General features: G+C 40.2%; 1 protein-coding gene across 7 annotated transcripts in view; it reads left to right on the top strand.

Moving 5' to 3' along the window:
- Positions 1–369: 369 nt before the first annotated feature.
- The window catches only part of TERF1 (telomeric repeat binding factor 1), a gene marked incomplete at its 5' end in the record, with an annotated part of 41,227 nt that continues 18,597 nt past the window's right edge, over positions 370–22,999 (top strand). For 2 of the 7 annotated variants that reach the window (XM_082675284.1, XM_082675285.1), the window contains 7 exons: positions 370–676; positions 5,295–5,390; positions 12,243–12,364; positions 13,881–13,967; positions 17,764–17,913; positions 18,664–18,776; positions 21,864–21,923. In XM_082675284.1, coding sequence (XP_082531410.1) covers positions 370–676; positions 5,295–5,390; positions 12,243–12,364; positions 13,881–13,967; positions 17,764–17,913; positions 18,664–18,776; positions 21,864–21,923 — 935 coding nt within the window. The remainder of the gene's footprint in view (positions 677–5,294; positions 5,391–12,242; positions 12,365–13,880; positions 13,968–17,763; positions 17,914–18,663; positions 18,777–21,863; positions 21,924–22,999) is intronic. The other 5 variants (XM_082675287.1, XM_082675288.1, XM_082675286.1 and 2 more) reach the window with 4 other exon arrangements.

The following is a 22,999-nucleotide window of genomic DNA, read 5'->3' as shown; positions in this document are numbered from 1 at the left end:
AAGCACACTGAGGGTAAAATGTTTTTCCATTTTAACTAACCGTATTGGTGTTCTAATCAGTGTTGCATTTTAGCACGAGAATAAAGCAGTCGCCCGCTCCCCGACCTCCTATTCTCTCTCCGCATCCAGCCAGAACTTGTCTAGTTTACCAACAAAACTGCACCCCTGGGTGGCGGGGAATTCAACATCCAGAGGCGGGAGCAGATTTCGGCCAATCAGAAGCCAGGTTCGAGCCGCTCGCCCATCCCGGTGGTGTGTGATTGGTGGTTTCCCGCGGGCGGAAGAGACCCTCCGAGGCTCCGCCCCGCGCGGCGCGAGCCAATCGTCGCTCCGCGCAGGAAAAGACAGAAGCAGTGCGAGAGATGTAATATGGCGGAGAGCGCCGCCTCAGCGGCTCCGAGCCCGCGAGGGCTTGCGGATGGGGAGGATGCAGGTCCCCTGGAGGAGCGGATGGCGGAAACGGCGAGAGATGATCAGGGGCAGTTTGAGTGCCAGGAACCACTCGAGTGCCAGATGCACTTGGGGGCCCCTGAGGAGGAGGAGGACGCGGGCCTGGTGGCTGAGGCCGAGGCGGTAGCTGCCGGCTGGATGCTCGATTTCCTCTGCCTGTCTCTTTGCCGGGCCTTCCGTGACGGCCGGTCGGACGACTTCCACCGCACCCGCGACAGCGCCGAGGGTGAGTGCGGGGCGCGCCCGGGCCGGGGGCGGGGACCGCGGCGGGCTGCCGAGGCCAGGTTTGCGGCGCTGTCCCCCAGGGGGTCGGGGATCGGGCTGCTGCGGCGCCCGAGCGGAGGGCCCCCAGCTCAGAGTTGATCGTTGGTTCCAATCCCGCATCCGCCTCCTCTCAGCTCCTCAGTTTTGCTCAGATTCATTAGAGTTGAAAGAGGGTTAAGTGGGTTAAAATGAACAAAACTGCACTGAATCCAGTGTCCAGTTCCCTTTGTCGCCTGTGGCGCTTGTGTTTCTTGCTTTTTTCGGCAGAGATACTCGTGTAAAGGCATTTATTTAACAAGTCACTGTGACCTAGGCATCAGTGTTTTCTGTTACTTCGGGAGCTATCTAAACCTGGTTTAGCCCGCTGGCTCCGTATAGGCTTCAGAATAAAAGTAACTGACAATGAAATCTACCGCCTACACAAGACAGCCTGTAAGCGATGGACAGAGACCTTGACGCCTAGAGAAGGCTAGCTGGCTTTTTGAATGATAACCGAAAGATGCTCTGGTATTTATATGAGTTGGCCGTCAACTTATTGCAGCCGAACGCAACCCCAAGATACTATTTAGTAGGAAATCAAATACCTCAGAAAACCGTATTGGTACATTTCAGCTTCACGGTTATCCCGTGAGTTAGGCAAGTAATCTCAGTTTATAGAGGAGTGTACTAGTTAAAACAACCTAAAGCATTGATAGGTTAAAGGGTTGTTCCAGACGCATGTCTTATCTTCCAATTCAAGAAACTTTCCTCCGTGTCACAGATAACACTAGAGCCATGGTTAATTAACACTAATTAGGAAGTTAAATCCTGGAATGAAGCCAGTTCATTTAATAATTCGAATTATTATAAAGGCCTCTTTGGGGAGGAGGCTAAAATTATCTATGTGTTAATGAATTTGAATTGGAAATATCAGTATGAGCTCCTGTTTATAACATATAGAAATATCAATGCATATTATACATATATAGACACAGGTTAGGATATACTCATATATTTCCTTGTTCTGTCAGATGAAAGGGTGTAGAAGCAATGTAACCCTAGCAGCAAGGGGTACACTTAGCACTCAAGTCTTGGTTTCCAATACCATTCTCCAGAGAAATGGCCTGATTCTGGGACTGGGACAGGAAATATACAAGTTAGCCTGGAGCATCTTGTAACAGAAAGTAAGAAAGTGCTAAAAACAAAGCAAAACAAAACCCCCAAAGAAACAAAAAAAAAAATCCCACAATTATGGGAGTAGTACAAAAGGACACGGGAGCCAACCGCAAGGGCTCCCAATGGCCAAAGCTGAAATAACTCGAGCAAGAAAATACAGTTGACCCTTAAACAACACAGGTGTGAACTGCACCTGTCCACTTACAAGCCAATTTTTTTCTCAGTAGTAAATAAGACAGTACTACGCAATCTGTGGTTGGTTAAACTGGGAATACAGAGAGCTGACACTGGGATTTTCAACTGCTCAGAGGGTCAGCACCCCTAACCCTGGCATTGTTCAAAGGTCAACTGTAGTGTTGGATTATAACCCAACATACAAAATAAATATCCATAAAGTTCATACTGATGTAAATAAATGGTGGAATAAATATACAAATGGAAGAAGAGACAAATCTCCGACGCAGAAGAATTCCAGGTAATTCGTGTAGCTACTCTGTCCTCAAGGAGGTGGAGCGTAACTCCCCACTCCTTAAGTGTGGGCTGCGAAGAGCACAGGATACAAAGGGGGAGAAAGTAGAGAAAGCTGACGGACACTGGCCCACCTAGGTAATCAAGGTCAGCATCAGCAGTGATAGCTAGTAGCATGTACGCTTGATACAGTGTGATGAAAATGGAACTTTACCTCTGTGACCCTCCTCCCCAAACCCCATAACTCTAGTCTAATCATGAGAAGAATATCAGACAAATCCCAATAGAGAGGTACATTGTACAAAATACCTCAAAATTGTCAAGGTCATCAAAACCAGGGAACGTCTGAGAAACTGTTATAGCCAAGAGATGCCCAAAGAGACATGATGACTAAATGTTATGTGGTGCCCTGGTTGGGATCTTGCAGCAGAAAAAGGACATTAAGTAAACACTAAGGAAATCTGAATAAAGCATGGACTTTAGTTACTAATGTATCACTATTGGTTAATTAATGTAACATGGAATACTAATTAATGCAAGATGCTAATAACAGGGTAAACTGAGTGGAGGGTATATGGGACCTCTTTACTATCTTTCTTCACTACATTATGTATATTTAAAACCATCGTAAAAAATAAAGTTTATTTAAAAAAAAAAAGGACCTTGTAAGGTTCTAGCCCAAGACCCAAGGAATAATCTAGGTCATCTCCATTATTTGAAGGTTAAAGGCACAGAAACCCAGAAAGAGTAAACTTTTTCAGGTTGTATTGCTAAAACAGATATGCAAACTGTGAACATAATATTGTCTCGGTATTCCATTTTTGACTAAAATGACTCCCTTTTATCTCTTATAGAATTTCATTTACTACGCTTTTCAAGATTGTAAACATATACAACTCTGACGCTTCCTAGAAAATTCTTAGTTCTTTCATTCCAACTCAGAATTATTCTCCCACCTCACTTATCTCAGATAATGCCTTTTCCAGACTGATATTCCTAACCTATCTCCACCGTGGGAAGCAGTGTAGAATTGTAATTAAGAGCGTGGGCTCCATAGTAAATTGTCTGAGTTTGATTCCGGGCTCTGCTGGTTTATAGCCATAAGACTTGAAGCAACGACTTGGTACCACCAGTTCCCGTGGTACTACAATTTCCTCATCTGTAAAATGGTAGTAATAACGGCATCTACCTCAAAGGGCTGTTGAGAGAAGCAGATGAACTGATATGTATAAAGCAAGGTTTCCCAGCCTCAGCCTGTTGACATTTTGCACCACATGATTCTTTATTCTGTGTATGCTTGAGGGTAGAGGGGGAATGAGGTGGAGGTTCTCCCGTGCATTGTAGGATCCTTGACCTCAGCCACTAGGTGCCAGTAGCACCCCTCCCACTCGTGACAATCAAAAATAGCTCCAGGGGCTTCTCTGGTGGCGCAGTGGTTGGGAGTCCGCCTGCCAATGCAGGGGACACGGGTTCGTGCCCCGGTCCGGGAAGATCCCACATGCCGCGGAGCGGCTGGGCCCGTGAGCCATGGCCGCTGAGCCTGCGCGTCCGGAGCCTGTGCTCTGCAACGGGAGAGGCCACAACGGTGAGAGGCCCGCGTACCGCCAAAAAAAAAAAAAAATGTCTCCAGACATTGCCAAATGCCTCCTAGGGGACAAAATCACCCCTAGTTGAGAACCACTGCTCAGTGCTTAGAGTAGTGCCTGGTATTATAGTTAAGTGCTTAAATATAGTTGTTACTGTTGCTGGTCATTAGATCCTCCCTAATGTAGTGTTTGGTTACAGGTGTGGAAAAAGCAGATAGCCAGGTTCAACCAGGGTAGGTTTTCATTGTTTTTGTTTTGTTTTATGCCTAACAGGTACAAAGAGCAGAAGGGCAGTGGTGTGTAGGGTATCTGTAGTTATTGCATACGTAGACTAAATATGGAGGGAAGTGAAGACAGAAAGGATATGACTTTCTTCCCTAAAATAGATTAGGTCTTCCTTCTGTTTTGCTCCTATACCATACTTACCTTTTATGACACATTAAAATTTTAATTAGTCTCTTGCATAATTTTTTGTTTAATTCCTGCCTTCTCAGACTAAAACCTTCTGAGGAGCAGGGACTGGCTATCTTATTATTCAGACATCAGTCCCTACCACTGGCCAGCAGTAGATGTTCAGCCCATGTTGAATAAGTTGTGTTTAAATTTTATATAAATTTTGTGCTCTTTTTGAATCCTATTTAATTATATTATGACTATATTTGGTCCAGATAATCTCTGGTGTAGCATAAGGTTATGGCATATTAAAATTGAGGAAATAAATACAAATAAATGTATTTATTTGTTTCATCTGCTTAGCAGCTGCAGGACTGTTTTTTGGTTTGCTGGTTAATTTAATCTTTGTCTTTTATTGCTACATGGTAAATTCAGTGAAAACCAGGATTATGGTTTACTCAGTGTTGTATATACTTACTACCTAGCATAACATCTGGGTGGGTGTTCAAATATTGGGGAGATTAACATTAATAAATGTTTTTAAAATAAAGCTTCGTAAACTGAACAAACTCTTGCTTAACTGAAACCTTGACAGAAATAATATATTTCCTATAATATTAGGCATTTTAAGGTATAAAGGAAGATTCCAGGTAATGATTTGACACATTTTACAGTTTGGATCTAAATCTCCCTTTTCATTTAGTTTAGACTGCTACCTGTGAAAGTACGTAGTTTTCAAGATTTATTATTCTACCTGTGAAACATCAGTTTTATTTTGAAGGCAGAGTCTTCATTGTTATTCTTTTTTGTTCTGATTTCCTAAAAATTGTCTATAAATAAAGCATACACTCGAAATTTATGGTAATCTTTGGGTGATATTTGTAACTTATTTCTCCGCAAACCACGCAGGGGCACTGATGGGTCAAGTTTGGAGTTTTGTTTTAATGTTTTAATAAGATTCACTTTCTTCACTTTCAGCTATTATTCATGGATTGTCCAGTCTAACAGCTTATCAACTGAGAACTATATACATATGTCAATTTTTGACAAGAATTGCAGCTGGAAAAACCCTTGGTAAATATGTTTTTATCTTATATTGGACATATTTCAATCTATGTCTAAAGGGGAGACAATGAGAAGAAACAGATGGGAGTAGTCCTTTGTTTTTGAGAGTTTGCTCACGTGTATTTGGCATGTACATCTATACACAGACATATTTAAAGCTAGTAAAGGAAATATAATCCCTATCTTCTTAGAGTGATGGTTCTCAAATTTTAGCTTGCTTCCGAATTATTAGAGAACTTGTTAAGGAACAGAATGGTGAGTCCCCTTCTCCATTGTGAGTTTCTGATTCAGTAGGGTGAGTGAGGGGCCCTGGAGTTTACATTTCTATTAAGTTCCCAGGTGATTCTGATGTTGCTGTTGGGGGACCATGCTCCGTGTACTGTCTTTTTTTTTTTTGTGGTACGCGGGCCTCTCACTGTTGTGGCCTCTCCCGTTGCGGAGCACAGGCTCCAGACGTGCAGGCTCAGCGGGCATGGCTCACGCGCCCAGCCACTCCGCGGCATGTGGGATCCTCCCGGACCGGGGCACGAACCCGTGTCCCCTGCATTGGCAGGCGGACTCTCAACCACTGCGCCACCAGGGAAGCCCATGTGTACTCTGTCTTAAAGACGTCACTAAATGGGGCTATGGTAACTTTGTGGTGACTCCTATTACTATCATGCATACTCTTTTTCTAACTGGCAACAATGATATTTGAAACCTCTTATTTGAGCTTGATTTTAGCACTTAATAAGGGAATATGATTTTATAACTATAATTCTCTCTCTCCCTTGTCCTCATAGTTTATTTATTTTTATTTTTTAAAGCATGGATCATTCTTTTTTTTTTTTTCTTTTTAATTTTATTTATTTATTTATTTATGTCTGTGTTGGGTCTTCATTTCTGTGCCAGGGCTTTCTCTAGTTGCAGCAAGTGGGGGCCACTCTTCATCGCGGTACGTGGGCCTCTCACTCTCGTGTTCTCTCTTGTTGTGGAGCACAGGCTCCAGACGCACAGGCTCGGTAATTGTGGCTCACGGGCCTAGTTGCTCCGTGGCATGTGGGATCTTCCCAGACGGGGGCTCGAACCCGTGTCCCCTGCATTGGCAGGCAGATTCTCGACCACTGCGCCACCAGGGAAGCCCCTTATAGTTTATTTTAGGTTGTAATGGCCAGGCCGGTTTCAGTTTATCAGTAATGGCTAATATTTACAGCATGGTTATTTAAAGGACCTTTTTTTTTTTTTTACATCTTTATTGGAGTATAATTGCTTTACAATGGTGTGTTACTTTCTGCTTTATAACAAAGTGAATCAGTTGTACATATACCTATGTTCCCATATCTCTTCCCTCTTGCGTCTCCCTCCCTCCCACCCTCCCTATCCCACCCCTCTAGGTGGTCACAAAGCACCGAGCTGATCTCCCTGTGCTATATGGCTGCTTCCCAATAGCTAGCTGTTTTACATTTGGTAGTGTATATATGTCCATGCCACTCTTACTTTGTCACAGCTTACCCTTCCCCCTCCCCATATCCTCAAGTCCATTCTCTAGTAGGTCTGTGTCTTTATTCCTGTCTTACCCCTAGGTTCTTCATGACATTTTTTTTTCTTAAATTCCATATATATGTGTTAGCATACGGTATTTGTCTTTCTGTTTCTGACTTACTTCACTCTGTATGACAGACTCTAGGTCCATCCACCTCATTACAAATAGCTCAATTTCGTTTCTTTTTATGGCTGAGTAATATTCCACTGTATATATGTGCTACATCTTCTTTATCCATTCATCCGATGATGGACACTTAGGTTGTTTCCATCTCCTGGCTATTGTAAATAGAGCTGCAATGAACATTTTGGTACATGACTCTTTTTTTTTTTTTTTTTTTTTACATCTTTATTAGAGTATAATTGCTTTACAATGGTATGTTAGTTTCAGCTTCACAACAAAATGAATCAGTTATATATATACATATATTCCCATATCTCTTCCCGCTTGCGTCTCCCTCCCTCCCACCCTCCCTATCCCACCCCTCCAGGCGGTCACAAAGCACCGAGCTGATCTCCCTGTGCTATGCGGCTGCTTCCCACTAGCTATCTACCTTACGTTTGGTAGTGTATACATGTCCATGCCTCTTTATCGCTTTGTCACCGTTTACCCTTCCCCCTCCCCATAGCCTCAAGTTCATTCTCTAGTAAGTCTGTGTCTTTATTCCTGTTTCACTCCTAGGTTTTTCATGACATTTTTTTTTTTAAATTCCATATATATGTGTTAGCATACGGTATTTGTCTCTCTCTTTCTGACTTACTTCACTCTGTATGACAGACTCTAGGTCTATCCACCTCATTACAAATAGCTCAATTTCGTCTCTTTTTATGGCTGAGTAATATTCCATTGTATATATGTGCCACATCTTCTTTATCCATTCATCCGATGATGGACACTTAGGTTGTTTCCATCTCTGGGCTATTGTAAATAGAGCTGCAATGAACATTTTGGTACATGACTCTTTTTGAATTATGGTTTTCTCAGGGTATATGCCCAGTAGTGGGATTGCCGGGTCATATGGTAGTTCTATTTGTAGTTTTTAAGGAACCTCCATACTGTTCTCCATAGTGGCTGTATCAGTTCACATTCCCACCAGCAGTGCAAGAGTGTTCCCTTTTCTCCACACCCTCTCCAGCATTTATTGTTTCTAGATTTTTTGCTGATGGCCATTCTAACTGGTGTGAGATGATATCTCATTGTAGTTTGGATTAGCATTTCTCTAATGATTAATGATGTTGAGCATTCTTTCATGTGTTTGTTGGCAGTCTGTATATCTTCTTTGGAGAAATGTCTGTTTAGGTCTTCTGCCCATTTTTGGATTGGGTTGTTTGTTTTTTTGTTATTGAGCTGCATGAGTTGCTTACAAATTTTGGAGATTAATCCTTTGTCAGTTGTTTGATTTGCAAATATTTTCTCCCATTCTGAGGGTTGTCTTTTGGTCTTGTTTATGGTTTCCTTTGCTGTGTAAAAGCTTTGAAGTGTCAGTAGGTCCCATTTGTTTATTTTTGTTTTTATTTCCATTTCTCTAGGAGGTGGGTCAAAAAGGATCTTGCTGTGATTTATGTCATAGAGTGTTCTGCCTATGTTTTCCTCTAAGAGTTTGATAGTTTCTGGCTTTACATTTAGGTCTTTAATCCATTTTGAGCTTATTTTTGTGTATGGTGTTAGGGAGTGATCTAATCTCATACTTTTACATATACCTGTCCAGTTTTCCCAGCACCACTTATTGAAGAGGCTGTCCTTTCTCCACTGTACATTCCTGCCTCCTTTATCAAAGATAAGGTGACCTTATGTATGTGGGTTTATCTCTGGTCTTTCTATCCTGTTCCATTCATCTGTCTTTCTGTTTTTGTGCCAATACCATACTGTCTTGATTACTGTAGCTTTGTAGTATAGTCTGAAGTCAGGGAGCCTGATTCCTCCAGCTCCGTTTTTCTTTCTCAAGATTGCTTTGGCTATTCGGGGTCTTTTGTGTTTCCATACAAATTGTGAAATTTTTGTTCTAGTTCTGTGAAAAATGCCAGTGGTAGTTTGATAGGGATTGCATTGAATCTGTAGATTGCTTTGGGTAGTAGAGTCATTTTCACAATATTGATTCTTCCAATCCAAGAACATGGTATATCTCTCCATCTATTTGTATCATCTTTAATTTCTTTCATCAGTGTCTTATAATTTTCTGCATACAGGTCTTTTGTCTCCTTAGGTAGGTTTATTCCTAGATATTTTATTCTTTTTGCTGCAGTGGTAAATGGGAGTGTTTTCTTGATTTCACTTTCAGATTTTTCATCATTAGTGTATAGGAATGCCAGAGATTTCTGTGCATTAATTTTGTATCCTGCTACTTTACCAAATTCATTGATGAGCTCTAGTAGTTTTCTGGTAGCACCTTTAGGATTCTCTATGTATAGTATCATGTCATCTGCAAACAGTGACAGCTTTACTTCTTCTTTTCCGATTTGGATTCCTTTTATTTCCTTTTCTTCTCTGATTGCTGTAGCTAAAACTTCCAAAACTATGTTGAATAAGAGTGGTGAGAGTGGGCAACCTTGTCTTGTTCCTGATCTTAGTGGAAATGCTTTCAGTTTTTCACCATTGAGGACGATGTTGGCTGTGGGTTTGTCATATATGGTCTTTATTATGTTGAGGAAAGTTCCCTCTATGCCTGCTTTCTGCAGGGTTTTTATCATAAATGGTGTTGAATTTTGTCTAAAGCTTTCTCTGCATCTGTTGAGATGATCGTATGGTTTTTCTCCTTCAATTTGTTAATATGGTGTATCATGTTGATTGATTTGCGTATATTGAAGAATCCTTGCATTCCTGGAATAAACCCCACTTGATCATGGTATGTGATGATCCTTTTAATGTGCTGTTGGATTCTGTTTGCTAGTATTTTGTTGAGGATTTTTGCATCTATGTTCATCAGTGATATTGGCCTGTAGTTTTCTTTCTTTGTGATGTCCTTGTCTGGTTTTGGTATCAGGGTGATGGTGGCCTCGTAGAATGAGTTTGGGAGTGTTCCTCCCCCTGCTATATTTTGGAAGTGTTTGAGAAGGATAGGTGTTAGCTCTTCTCTAAATGTTTGATAGAATTCGCCTGTGAAGCCATCTGGTCCTGGGCTTTTTTTTGTTGGAAGATTTTTAATCACAGTTTCAATTTCAGTGCTTGTGATTGGTCTGTTCATATTTTCTATTTCTTCCTGATTCAGTATTGGCAGGTTGTGCATTTCTAAGAATTTGTCCATTTCTTCCAGGTTGTAAAGGACCTTTTGAGGCAAATAATTCCATATTTATATTGGGTTTTACAATTTACAAAATGCTTTCCTGGCAGTCTCCAGTGGTGGGCCGTAATCGCACGGAACTGTTCACTTATAAACAGACTGGGTGGCAGGAAATCCCACCCTATTAGGACCACTCTGGGAGCCCACACTCATCCAGCTGTGGCCCATGTGGTGTGCTGTGTTGTGGGGGTGAGTTGGACCCGGACAGTCAGTGGATTAGGGCTAGAGACAAAGCAGACGTGCGGAAGACGGTAGGTAGGTAGGCTGGCTGGGCTGGTGGCAGAGGAAGAAAACGGGCCGATGTAGACCATAAGCTAACATGGTTCACAGAGCCGTCTGGTAAATTAAATGTGACAGAATGTTCTAGAAGTGCCTGGCTGGGCTTCACATATAGCAGTTGTTCATTATATTCTTATTTTCCCTTCCAACAACTTTTTCTCTTAAAACAAGGGTGTAAAAAAAATCCCTGTTTTGTGTGTGACCCCATGGTTTAATCTTGAAATTCACCAGGGTGCATCTTAGATATAATAGGCTGGGGTCAGTGATCAAGAATCACTATATTTCAAGAGAGGCAGCATTTAAAACTTAGTTTTAGTTTATGTATTGGATTTTCAACTACACGGGACCCTGAATTTCAAATGGAGATGTTTGTGTGTAATTTGCTAAGTAGTTACCAGCCACTGTGAGTCTTCGATAAGAATAAGCTGATAAATTCTGTTTTAAGAAAGTTTAACAGTAGTACAAATATTATCTCATTAAATATTCACATAGTATTTATTTACAGCATTTTTTGTTTGTTTTGTTTTGTTTGCGGTATGCGGGCCTCTCATTGCTGTGGCCTCTCCCGTTGCGGAGCACAGGCTCCGGATGCGCAGGCTCAGTGGCCATGGCTCACGGGCCCAGCCGCTCTGCGGCACGTGGGATCTTCCCGGACTGGGGCACGAACCCGTGTCCCCTGCATCGGCAGGCGGACTCTCAACCACTGCGCCACCAGGGAAGCCCATATTTACAGCATTTTATAGGTGAGAAAGCTGAGGCTTAAAAAGGCAAAATAACTTTTTCAACACCACACAGGTAGTAGTACATGATAGAGTCTGGAATAAACTCCAAAGTTTTAAAAACCACTATACAATATTGCAACAGATGGTATATGGTGATGAGAAAGAGGAAGGAGTAAAACGGTGACTCCTTACGTTTTTTTTAAATAAATTTATTTATTTATTTTGGCTGCGTTGGGTCTTCGTTGCTGTGCGCGGGCTTTCTCCAGTTGTGGCGAGCGGGGGCTACTCTTCGTTGTGGCGTGTAGGCTTCTCATTGCGGGGCTCGGGCTCTAGGCGCGTGGGCTTCAGTAGTGTGGCACGCAGGCTCAGTAGTTGTGGCGCGTGGGCTCAGTAGTTGTGGCTTGCAGGCTCTAGAGCACAGGCTCAGTAGTTGTGGTGCACAGGCTTAGTTGCTCCGCGGCACGTGGGATCTTCCCAGACCAGGGCTCGAACCCGTGTCCCCTGCGTTGGCAGGCGGATTCTTAACCACTGCGCCACCAGGGAAGTCACTCCTTAGGTTTTTAAGCTTTGGTGATTGGAATAATGTTGGTAGAGAGATAAGTTCTTGATTGATCCTGTTTCAAATATCTACAAAATATATAACAAGGATTTAAAGTAGTATATGCGAAAATCAAATTTCACAATAAACTAATTTCATGCTCTATCTCAGTGAAGTTTGTTATACTGCAGTTAGACTTACAAACCATTTAAGAATTCTGTTATTGTGACACCTTATAAAATATAATTTATTTCAGGTTTTAAAATCAGTATTTTAGTAGAGAAAATCTTCAGATGTTTTGTGGACTCATATATAGCCTTTTCTGTTTTTTATTTTTTTTTAAGTTGATTTTAATGAGGAAATTAACTTGAAAAATCTTCCCTAAACTGGTATATACGAGAGCAGTGCCTGGCACATAGTATACACTCAGTCAATGTTTAAAGAAATGAGTTTATAAAAAAATTAACAAAGTAAAGTTCTTCATGGCTTTCTAAGTTACTTATTTTTATTTTGGTTTTAAAAGATGCACAGTTTGAAAGTGATGAACAAATTACACCCTTGGAATCAGCCCTGATGATTTGGGCATCAATTGAAAAGGAACATGACAAGCTTCATGAAGAAATACAGAATTTAATTAAAATTCAGGTATGAGTGTTACTTTGTGTTTATTATTATTATTTTGCTAGAAAATAAAAACAACATCTAAAGAAACTAAGAGCCAACTAATAGAAGTTGGATGGTAAACCTGTAGTAAAATATAATATAATCATTCTCTTTAGAAATTTGACCTATGATTTATTGTCTTCACATGAGGACTAAGAGCTGGGACTTAGTGTTTTCTACCTAAGTGCATATTGCCCCCACGTTGGAAAATATGCCAAATCTATTTAAAGATTACTAAACAACTTTCAAAAACCAGTGGTTTATGCTCTCCCATTTAAAGATTACCTTTTATTTTTATTTTTTTTAAATATTTTTTTTGCCCACACCACATGGCATGCGGGATCTTAGTTCCCTGACCAGGGATTGAACCCACTCCCCCTGCAGTGGACACGCAGAGTCTTAACCACTGGACCACTAGAGAAGTCCCTAAAGATTATCAAATAATAAGAAATGAATGGGTTTTTGCGATTAAGAGAATGTAAAATTTTAACTATGTAGAGAAAATTTTAGTAGGAGTAGCCTATTAAAGAGTGAAAAACCAAAGAAAGTCATTCAAAGATATAATAGCAGGGAAAATGTTTCGTTTACAGGCAAAGTATGTACTCAGGAATTTCATAGTTAAATAAACTTTTTCTAGTTTTTAAAAAAATTTTCATGGTTGGGTAGGAGAAAATCCAGGTGGTGTCCCACCTTCTCAGGAATTAATTATTGACGGTGTGGTGACTGTCAATTAGAATTAAGACCTGAGGAGAATCGGCAGAAAAATGACTGCTGCTTTTAAGAATTTCAACCCAGGGCAAAGGGATTTGTCATGTTGTCCCAATCTTTTGGAGTTCTAGGGGAAGCAGGCCTTTGCTAAATATACCAGTAAAGTTGAACGGGTTACATAAAATACATAGCAAACGTGTAATAATATACTGTTTACTGTTTGCCAGATACTGTTCTAAGCACTTTTATATATAACTCTTTAATCCTCACAACTGCCCTGTGAAATAGGTACTATTATTTTCACCATTTTACATTGGTGTAAAGAAACGGAGGCGCCAAGAGGTTAAATAGCTTTCCCAAGTTTACAAACCTACCCAGATGGTAATGGTGGTCCTATATCTTACCACATATAGTAGCAAAAAAGGCCAGTTTATAAAATGATTATTCAAAAGCATCTGGCTTCCTGAGTTTCTATTAGAGATTTTCCTGGGGTCCTAAGTAGCAACTTTTATATATCCTAATCATCACAAACACCATCCATCTACCCCTTCTCTCTCTTCCCTTTTGCTCAAAATGACTATTTCGGTGGGTCCTCAATATATATAATGTAGCTCCTGATTTATTTATTAATTCCTGCCTTTAATATCATTTATCAAATCAAAATTATTAAGCTACATAAGAATATTTTAAATGAAGTAGTTTAGACTTACCTGAGTTATTTCAATATTAAACAACAATTAGATATTTTAAAAAGCAATCTAAGGTTTGTATTTGTCATCCTGTCTTTTAGGCTATAGCTGTTTGCATGGAAAATGGAAATTTTAAGGAAGCAGAAGAAGTCTTTGAAAGAATATTTGGTGACCCAAATTCTTACACGGTAATTATTTAAATTAGAATCAGAAGTTTGGAGCCGTTTATATGGAATAAGGAAAATTGAAAGAACATTGGAGGAGAAAAGAAACGTTTTCTCTTTTAAACAGTAGAGTCCAACAGAAATATAATGCCAGTCCCGTATGTGATTTTAAACTTTCTAGTAGCCTGGCTTCCCTGGTGGCGCAGTGGTTGAGAGTCCGCCTGCCGATGCAGGGGACACGGGTTCGTGCCCCGGTCCGGGAAGATCCCACATGCCGCGGAGCGGCTGGGTCCGTGAGCCATGGCTGCTGAGCCTGCACGTCCGGAGCCTGTGCTCCGCAACGGGAGAGGCCACAGCAGTGAAAGGCCCGTGTACCGCAAAAAAAAAAAAAAAAAAAAAAAAAAAATTTCTAGTAGCCACATTAAAAAAGTAAAAAGAAACAAGTAAAACTAATTTTAGTAACACTTTATTTAACCCAGTATATCCAAAAACATTATTCTTTTTAACAATCAATGTAAAAAGTATTGGTGAGATATTTTGCACTCCCTTTTTTGTACAGTCAGCCCTCTGTATCCTGGGTTCCATATCTGGGGATTCAACCAACTGCAGATTGAAAATATTTAGGGGGAAAAAATTCCAGAAAGTTTCAAAAGCAAAACTTGAATTTGTCACACACTGGCAACTATTTACATAGCACTTACATTGTATTAGGTATTATAAGTTATCTAGATATGATTTAAAGTATATGTGAGGAATGTGTAGGTTATATGCAAATACTACACCATTTTATATAAGCGACTTGAGCATCCTTGGATTTTGGTACCCGAGGGGAGTCCTGGAGCCAATCCCATGTGGATACCGAGGTACAACTGTAGTAAGTCTTTGAAATCTAGGGTGTATTTTATACTTAAGGCTAAATTCAGGCTTACGCCTTGCAAGGGCTGAGTAGCCTTGTGTGGCTAGTGGCTACCATACTGAGCAGTGCAGGTGTAGGGAAATGCATTATAACTTGCTTATTTTTCTGGAGGTTTCTTATGTTATCACTAGTTTTTGTGTGTATGTGTAATGTTAAGGTCAATAGAAGTTAATTTTTCAGTATTAAAAACAAAGTTATGAGAGCAAATTAAGCTTATTCAAAGAAGTGTAGTTTTATACAGTTTTTAGTGAACTCTTTATTGAACAATAGCATACCTTTAGTAGAGTACATGTATCATAAGTGTATAAGTAGGTGTATTTTCACAAAAGGAACACACTTGTGTGGTGACCTCCTAGATCAAGAAACAGAACATAACCAGCACCCTCCAGGCACTATCCCAACCACCTTCTCAAGGGTAACCGCTATCCTGACTTGTAACATCCAAGATTAGTCTTTCTTATTTCTGAACTTTATATAACAGAATCATATAGCAAGTTTATATTTGTAAGAGAGATACATGGTGTTGCTTATAACAATCGTTTGTTCATTCTCATTGCTCCACTGTAGGAATATACTACAATTTATCCATTCTACTGTGGATGGACATATGAGTTATTTCCGTATTTTTTCCATTACATTCCTTTACATGTCTTTTGTAGAAAAAATATATGTGTTTCTATTGGGTATATACTTAGGAATAGAATTGGTGAGTTGTAGGATATGCACATACTCAGTTTTAGTAGATACTGCCAGAATTTTCCAAAGTAATTATCAATTCCTGCAGTAGTGTGGGAGAGTTCCAGTTGCTTCACAGACCTTATATGTGGTTTTCATTATAGTCATTCAGGCAAATATGTAGTGCTATCGCATTGGGTTTTAATTTCTGTTTCTTTGATTATTAATGAAGTTGAGTACCTTTTCACATGGTGGTTTAGGGGAGAGGGAATCACCTTAATTCACTGAAGGACTGAGCCTTTAGTAAGGCTTATTCTAATTTGCCCCTGTTCCTATGGTGTAACCCTCCTGAGATTTCAGCTGGAAGCCTGGTATGTTTATTGGGTTCCCTGCCCTTACTTTTTTGCCTTAGTGCTGTGAGACTACTGAAAATTCCACTCTACTTGTACGTCACAGAAGAGGAAACTTTATGGCCAGTAAGCCTAAGAGAGAAAGTGTTAACCTCAATAATATTCGTGATCAGGTTAATACCAAGTAATATATTGAAATAGCATTTCCTATACTTCTGATTGGCAATGATTAAAAATGTCTTAGCACACCAACAGTTGGCTCAAAATGTGGAGAAATGATAAAAGTGCCATACCTTCCTCTCAGAAGGGTAAATTGGTACTTAAGCTTTGGAGAGCATTTTAACAAAATCAGTAAGCATGCATTCCAGCAATTCCACTTCTAGATAAATGCCCTAGAGTAACTGTTTTTACTTTCACTGCATACTTTTAAAACCATGAAGCTTTATTAAAAAAATAAAAACTGAAAAAAGAAAACTAGGCTGTACTGTGACAATTGTTCTGGGATAGAGCTTGAGAAGTGGAATTTTTTTAAAGCTTTATAGCTTTATTGTGCAACCAGCATTGAAAGAACTGTTGTCTAAGAAAAACTTGTACTGTGCCCAAGAAGACATGTAGGAAAATGTTTAATAGCATTGTGGTAATAGAAAATAGCCTACATGCTTTCAACAGGCTGGAGGGAAAGGTGAATAAATGGTATATATTTTTTAAAATTTACTTTTATTTATTTATTTATTTATTTTTGACTGCGTTGGGTCTTCATTGCTGTGCGCAGGCTCTCTCCAGTTGCGGCGATGGGGGGGCCCCTCTTTGTCACGGTGCGCGGGCTTCTCATTGCGGTGGCTTCTCCTGTTGCAGATCACAGGCTCTAGGCGTGTGGGCTTCAGTAGTTGTGGCACACGGGCTCAGTTGTTGTGGCTCGCGGGCTCTGGAGCGCAGGCTCAGTAGTTGTGGCGCACGGGCTTAGTTGCTCCGCGGCACGTGGGATCTTCCCGGACCAGGGTTTGAACCCGTGTCCCCTGGACTGGCAGGCGGATTCTTAACCACTGTGCCACCAGGGAAGCCCCTAAATGTATTTTTTTGTTTTTGTTTTTTTTTTGCGGTACGGGGACCTCTCACCGTTGTGGCCTCTCCCGTTGCGGAACACAGGCTCCGGTGGCGCAGGCTCAGTGGCCATGGCTCACGGGCCCAGCCGCTCCGCGGCATGTGGGATCTTCCCGGACCGGGGCACGAACCCGTATCCCCTGCATCGGCAGGAGAACTCTCAACCACTGCGCCGCAAGGGAAGCCCGAAACTTTCTATATTTTGCTCAACTCTCTGATATCCATGTTGATTTGATATTTATAGAATTACTAGTTACTTTCACTGTTGTACAGTATTCCATTGATCAAAAATACCATTTAGAGCTTTTATCAAAAATACCATTTAGGGCTTTACACCATTGGTATAAAGTTAAAACCATGCTAAACAATGCTATATATATTGTTTATGGATGCATACATATGTAGTGCAGAGGAATGCGTGGATGTGCTAAAGTTCTAAATTCAGGATAATGGTTACCTTGAGAAGAGGAAGACCAGGGTGGGGGAGGGCGCCATCAGATTATGGTAGTAAATAAGGCTTCTATTATACAGATAATTATTTCTTAAACTTGGTAATGGATATTTAGGTTCATAAGGTTTTTTAATCCTTTTGCATATGTGTAAAATATTAAATTTTTTTAAGTCAAAAAATATATTGGTGGGCATTTAAAACGGGAGCATTTTTAAAACCTCTTGAGTTTTTGTTTATAAAGTGATTTTTTTCAATTAAATAATATGACAAATTTCTCGTATTTTATTTGTGCTTTATGTGCTAGTGAGTTTCTTCTGTTTTCTTTAGCCTTTAAAAAGGAAATTGCTTATGATAATCTCTCAGAAAGATACATTCCATTCCATTTTTCAACACTTCAGCTACAACCGCATGATGGAGAAAATTAAGAGTTATGTGAATTACGTGCTAAATGAAAAATCGTCAACCTTTCTAATGAAGGTATGCATATTTCAGAGAGATTCTAAACAGACTTAAGAGTAATTGTTACAATAAAGGAGAATACTTGAAATAGAAATTCTTCAAAACTATTCAGAATTTTATTTAGTGATTGTGTAGAAGAATGTGGTGAAATGTTATAATTAGTGGATCTAAAGGGTTTATTGGTGATCTTTGTAGTATTTTTACAACTTTTCAAAGTAAAAGTTGGGGAAATTTTTCAAAATAGAAAGTTGAGGGGAAAGTTATCAAAACGAATTAAGAAATAAGTGAAAAGAAATAGTTTAATTAAATTTAAATGAAATTTTTAGCATATTTTTGGGAAAAGTCAAATTGGACTGAAGAAGGATCATTAAAATTTTTCTTTTTACACTTTATCCTGTGTTAGCCTCAAAAAGTTTTAACTTAATATGTTATACGAGAGCATTAATTTGAGATAGTTTTATTTTAAAATAGATAGAATCTTTAAAAAAATTTTTTTTAAAGTAAACTTTTATCTTAACACTGACTAGAGAGCATTGTCTGTATCAAGTACCTTTGCAAGGAAAGCCCTTCTCCATGATTCTTATAAACCAAGCAGGTTGCTGATGGTGATATTATAGTTACTGAGGAAAATAACAACGCACTGCCCTTTATTGACCTGTGACAAGACACTTGGGTTATGACTGTCAAAGAACAAGAAGGCTTAATTAAATGTTACTTGTTTTAAATGTCTTAATGCATCCCTTCGTCTCCTGCAACCCCCTTTTTAAGGCAGCAGCAAAAGTAGTGGAAAGTAAAAGAGCAAGAACAGCAGCTTCTCAAGATAAACCTAATAGTAATGATATTGAATTGGAAACGGAAGCTAATTTGGATATAGGAGAAAGGTTTGTAAATTCATTAGTATATTTTTTGTCTTATGAATGTAATATCTATGTAAGAGTGATGCTAGCGAACCATTGTTAATAAAAATGATTATCGAGTAGTAGGTATATTGCGTTACTGATGGCTAACGTTTGGATGTTTGGGAGTGCTGTAGAGTTAGGGCTTACGCATATTCTGTTACATATGCTAAGCAAAAGTAGAGAGAAAATAGCACTGTGTAGCTAGTGTGAGTGACATCATTTATCATTCTCAGGGAACATGAACTCTAGAACAGTGTTGAGGTTGAAAGCCTGAGTCATCTGTGCCCCTTAGTTCTCAAATCCTACATGCCCTCATGTGATTGTTGTACTGAGGGTTATTCTAATATGTTAAAATATTGTTCATCTTCTCTAAGGGTAGGCTAACTGCTTCATCTGGTGCGCAAGTGCAGAAACAGTGATTTGCTCCAGCGCGGGAGGGAAACAAGCCTGTGTCAGTCCTACAAGTTGAGAGACAAGAGTTCAGTTTCTAAAATTATTTCTTCTTTAGGGATTTTCAAGGGTAATTTTTACAGAATTGGCTTTTACCTTTTGCTTTAGAAACTAACCCTACTGAAGAAGATAAACTCTACCATTATAATGATCTTTTCTACTGAACCTATGGTCCATTCCTCCTCTTCATCCACCCTTAAACCAAGGCCAAATAGTCAAATCCTTCTGGTCTCTGGATGGATGTATTTGGCAGTGGATGTAATATTACTCTTCTCTTGGGACCATGACGTAAGCGCTGTAAGTCCCCATCTTAACTACTTATTGAGAGGTGGGGATTGGAGTCTGAGTTGGATGGACATGGCATTGGTCACACTTCAGGACTGAGCTCAGTCTTACAGTTCTTTTTGTCCCTGCCTATCAGAGCATGATCTGTTCCTCACTGCTTCATCTCCCCAAGGGCTCTATTGCAGTCTTATTGCTCACTGGGTTTTTCCTAAGACCCATTTTGAGAAGTAGGGATTTCATTTTTATTGCTCAGTTATTTCATTTTGTTTAGGAAATCAAAGTTTAGTAGTACCAAGACCCAATGCATTCTGTGGCCCAGCCTTCCTGCCTACTGTAATACTGCCTTAAAGTAAAGTAAGATTAGAACTTACCGTGATTCTTGCATATAATGAACATGTTTCCTATGTATTCTCCTAATGTAGTACTACCCACTTATTTCAAATGCCCTCCTAGACACAAACACAGTTCAGTGTGTAAGACAGAGCTCTAGATGTTCTCATCTGTCTCTCTACCCTAACTCTCCTCCTTTACCTCACACATCCAGTTGGTTGTCTCCCCAAGTGTTACGAATTCCATATCAGAAATGCCTCTCTAATCCATTCTTACCATTTATATCCTAGATTATTACTTAGCTTTGTGCCACACAAATCCATTCTTGATGTGACTTCCAGGGCTACCTTCCCATAAAAATAAATCTGTTTAACTCACTTCCCAGCTTAATAACCTCTGTTGGCTTTCTGTTTCCTACTTGATGAATTAGATTTTTGTGTTTTTTTTGTTTTTTTTTTGCGATACGCGGGCCTCTCACTGTTGCGGCCTCTCCCGTTGTGGAGCACAGGCTCCGGACGCGCAGTCTCAGCGGCCATGGCTCACGGGCCCAGCCACTCCGCGGCTTGTGGGATCTTCCCGGACCGGGGCACGAACCCGTGTCCCCTGCATTGGCAGGCGGACTCTCAACCACTGCACCACCAGGGAAGCCTGATGAATTAGATTTTATTGCATGGCTTTCAAAGCCGTATATAGCCCCTTTCTGGGTGGTTTTTTTTTTTTTCCCTCATATACACCTTGTCCCTAAGCATTAGCCCCTCCCTGCCCACATCCGTGGCACTTTCTAGCTATACAACTTGATCTTCAAATATTACAAGTTCTTTCATGCCTTGACTCTTGCTTCAATTTTGGATTTCCTTCTTTCTCTTCAAGGTAAGCTCTTATTTGCCATTCAAGTTCTAGCTCAAAGTTCACCTATAAGAAGTCTTGTTGAGCTCTGAGCAGAGTTGTCACTTGTGTGCTCCCACAGCACCAAGTCATACCTCTATAGGAGGACTTATCTTCGAGAATAACGTATCTGTTTACCTGTCTATCTCACTAGATGGAGAGTTTTTTGGAGGTTCTTAAATAGCTTTGAATCCTTGGTGCCTAGTTCATTACCAGGCATGCATTACATCTTGTAGTGCACTAGACACAGGGAGAAAAACCAAAAAGTAGAGACATGGTAAAGATAAGAATCAAGCAAATATCAAAACCATCCTGGGAGTCAAATTCACCAGTTTCAAGGCAAGAATGAATAAGACGTAAGTGAAGCAAGGATAGAAACAGAAGTGTGATTTCAAGGTCCGACAAATGCCGGGAAAGATGAAACCCTCGTGCTGTCAATACTAGATAAAATATTTTGTTCTGGTAAAGCTTATAAACTATTTGAGGCAATAAGAATTACAGACTTGAAACAGAAACAGTAGCAGACATTACATAATTTGTTGTTAAAGTTTAAAGATAGACTTAAATGCTGAAGGAGTTTGACGGACAGCTTCAAGAAAGTGTGAACATGGAGCCGGACCTTGAAGGATGGTTAAGGTTTTTACAGGTGGATGGAAGAAGAAATGTCATTTCAGGAGAGAGGAAGAGTTCCAGTGAAGGCATCGAGCTGTAGATGGTCCTGCTGTGTTTGTCGGAGCTAATTTTAACTGTAGCAGAGGGGAGGAATTTTATTAAAAAGGCTGGTTGGAGACTGCTGGGGAGGATAAGAAATTAAACTTGAATTCATAGAAATAAAGATCCATGAGAGAGTTTTTGAAAGAGTGACATTGTGAATGCTCAGTTACAGCTCAATTCTGCTGAACTTATGTTTGGGGAAGACATTGATTTAATGTCTCTGGTAAGCACATCTGGGCAAAAATTATCCATGTTGTAATAGACTGTAAAGGTCTTAATTTTACCAGAGTTTCTTACCAGAGATACGTTTTATAAGTTGAAAAATGGCTTGATTATGTGGAAAGTACAATCCTGATGAAAAGTTTCTCTTGTTTACATTCTTACAAATGTTTTCTTCTTTTAAAGTGTTAGTGACAAACAGTCTGCGGTAACTGAATCCTCAGGGGATACAGTATCCTTATTGAGGTGAAGTAAATTGACATTTTTCTTCTCTGTGTTTAAAATCTTTGAAACAATTCATGCAAACCTAGGTAGGTTATAATAGCTGCCACGCAAATGGTATGGTTTGAAGAATTATCGCAGGGTCCTACTTAACCTCCACAGATATTTAAGACCCTGATGGGTCTTGAAAAGCCAAACTATGGAGACCTGCGTTTTGGGATCCTGGGTTGTTTCACATTATTTCTACAAGGAGTGCACGTGGAGGGAGTACCTGAACTTAAAGCAAATAATTAGTAAACTCTTATTCTGTCAGAAACAAGGGTGTGATGCTGGGGCAGGAAGGGGATGGAGCTTACATTTCTGAGGAATGCCCCAAATTGCGATTTTATGCAATTACTTAAAAAGCTGTCTAATCATTAGAATGCTGTAACAGACAATGTAACGTGTTCAGAGAGCAGAACGTCCACATGAATGATTTCATAGTGTAGAGCAGTTGGGATGCTAAGTGGAACCGTGGGGCGGGGGTGGCTGACTTGGTGTGGAGGAGGTCACTGGAGATGAGGAGTTGAGGGGCCAGTTTGTTATCTGGGTTATCCATGGAAACACGGAAATAATTCATGGTGATGGCGGCACTCGGGGATAGAGAAAGATCTGCGAATCATGGGAGGTGCTTGGAAGGATAGTGAAAGATTATGGAGCATGGTAGATAGCAATACACCTCAGTGGCATGAATCCTCAAAGGCTAAGATTTCTGTGGAAGCAGGATCCTGAAGGTGGCATCCATTAGGAAATGGAAAGTATACAGACCCACCTCTCGGAGCCTGTGGTTTGCGGAAGATGAAGCTAATCTCTACTTAAGGAGGCCACAAAGGAGAGAAATATTGTTCCCGGGGAGAGCTAGACTTTAGACAGACGACGAAGTTGAGACTGGCATTCCAGAGAGCACAATAGAAAGTTTGGGGACGGCGGGAAAGCATTAGTAGGTTGCATAGAGCACTTACAGGGGTCAAAGTGTAGATTTTAGGTGGTGATAAAATAGCTGCCTAAGCTCAGTTGAACTTTTTTTTTTCCATTTTAGTCTGTTCCTTTGTAAGTTTGAG

The sequence above is a fragment of the Grampus griseus genome (assembly GCF_964374135.1).
Source record: "Grampus griseus genome assembly, chromosome: 17".
Lineage (NCBI taxonomy): Eukaryota > Metazoa > Chordata > Mammalia > Artiodactyla > Delphinidae > Grampus > Grampus griseus.
Note: the sequence above shows the minus strand (reverse complement) of the source record. Positions and strands in the feature narration are given on the sequence as shown.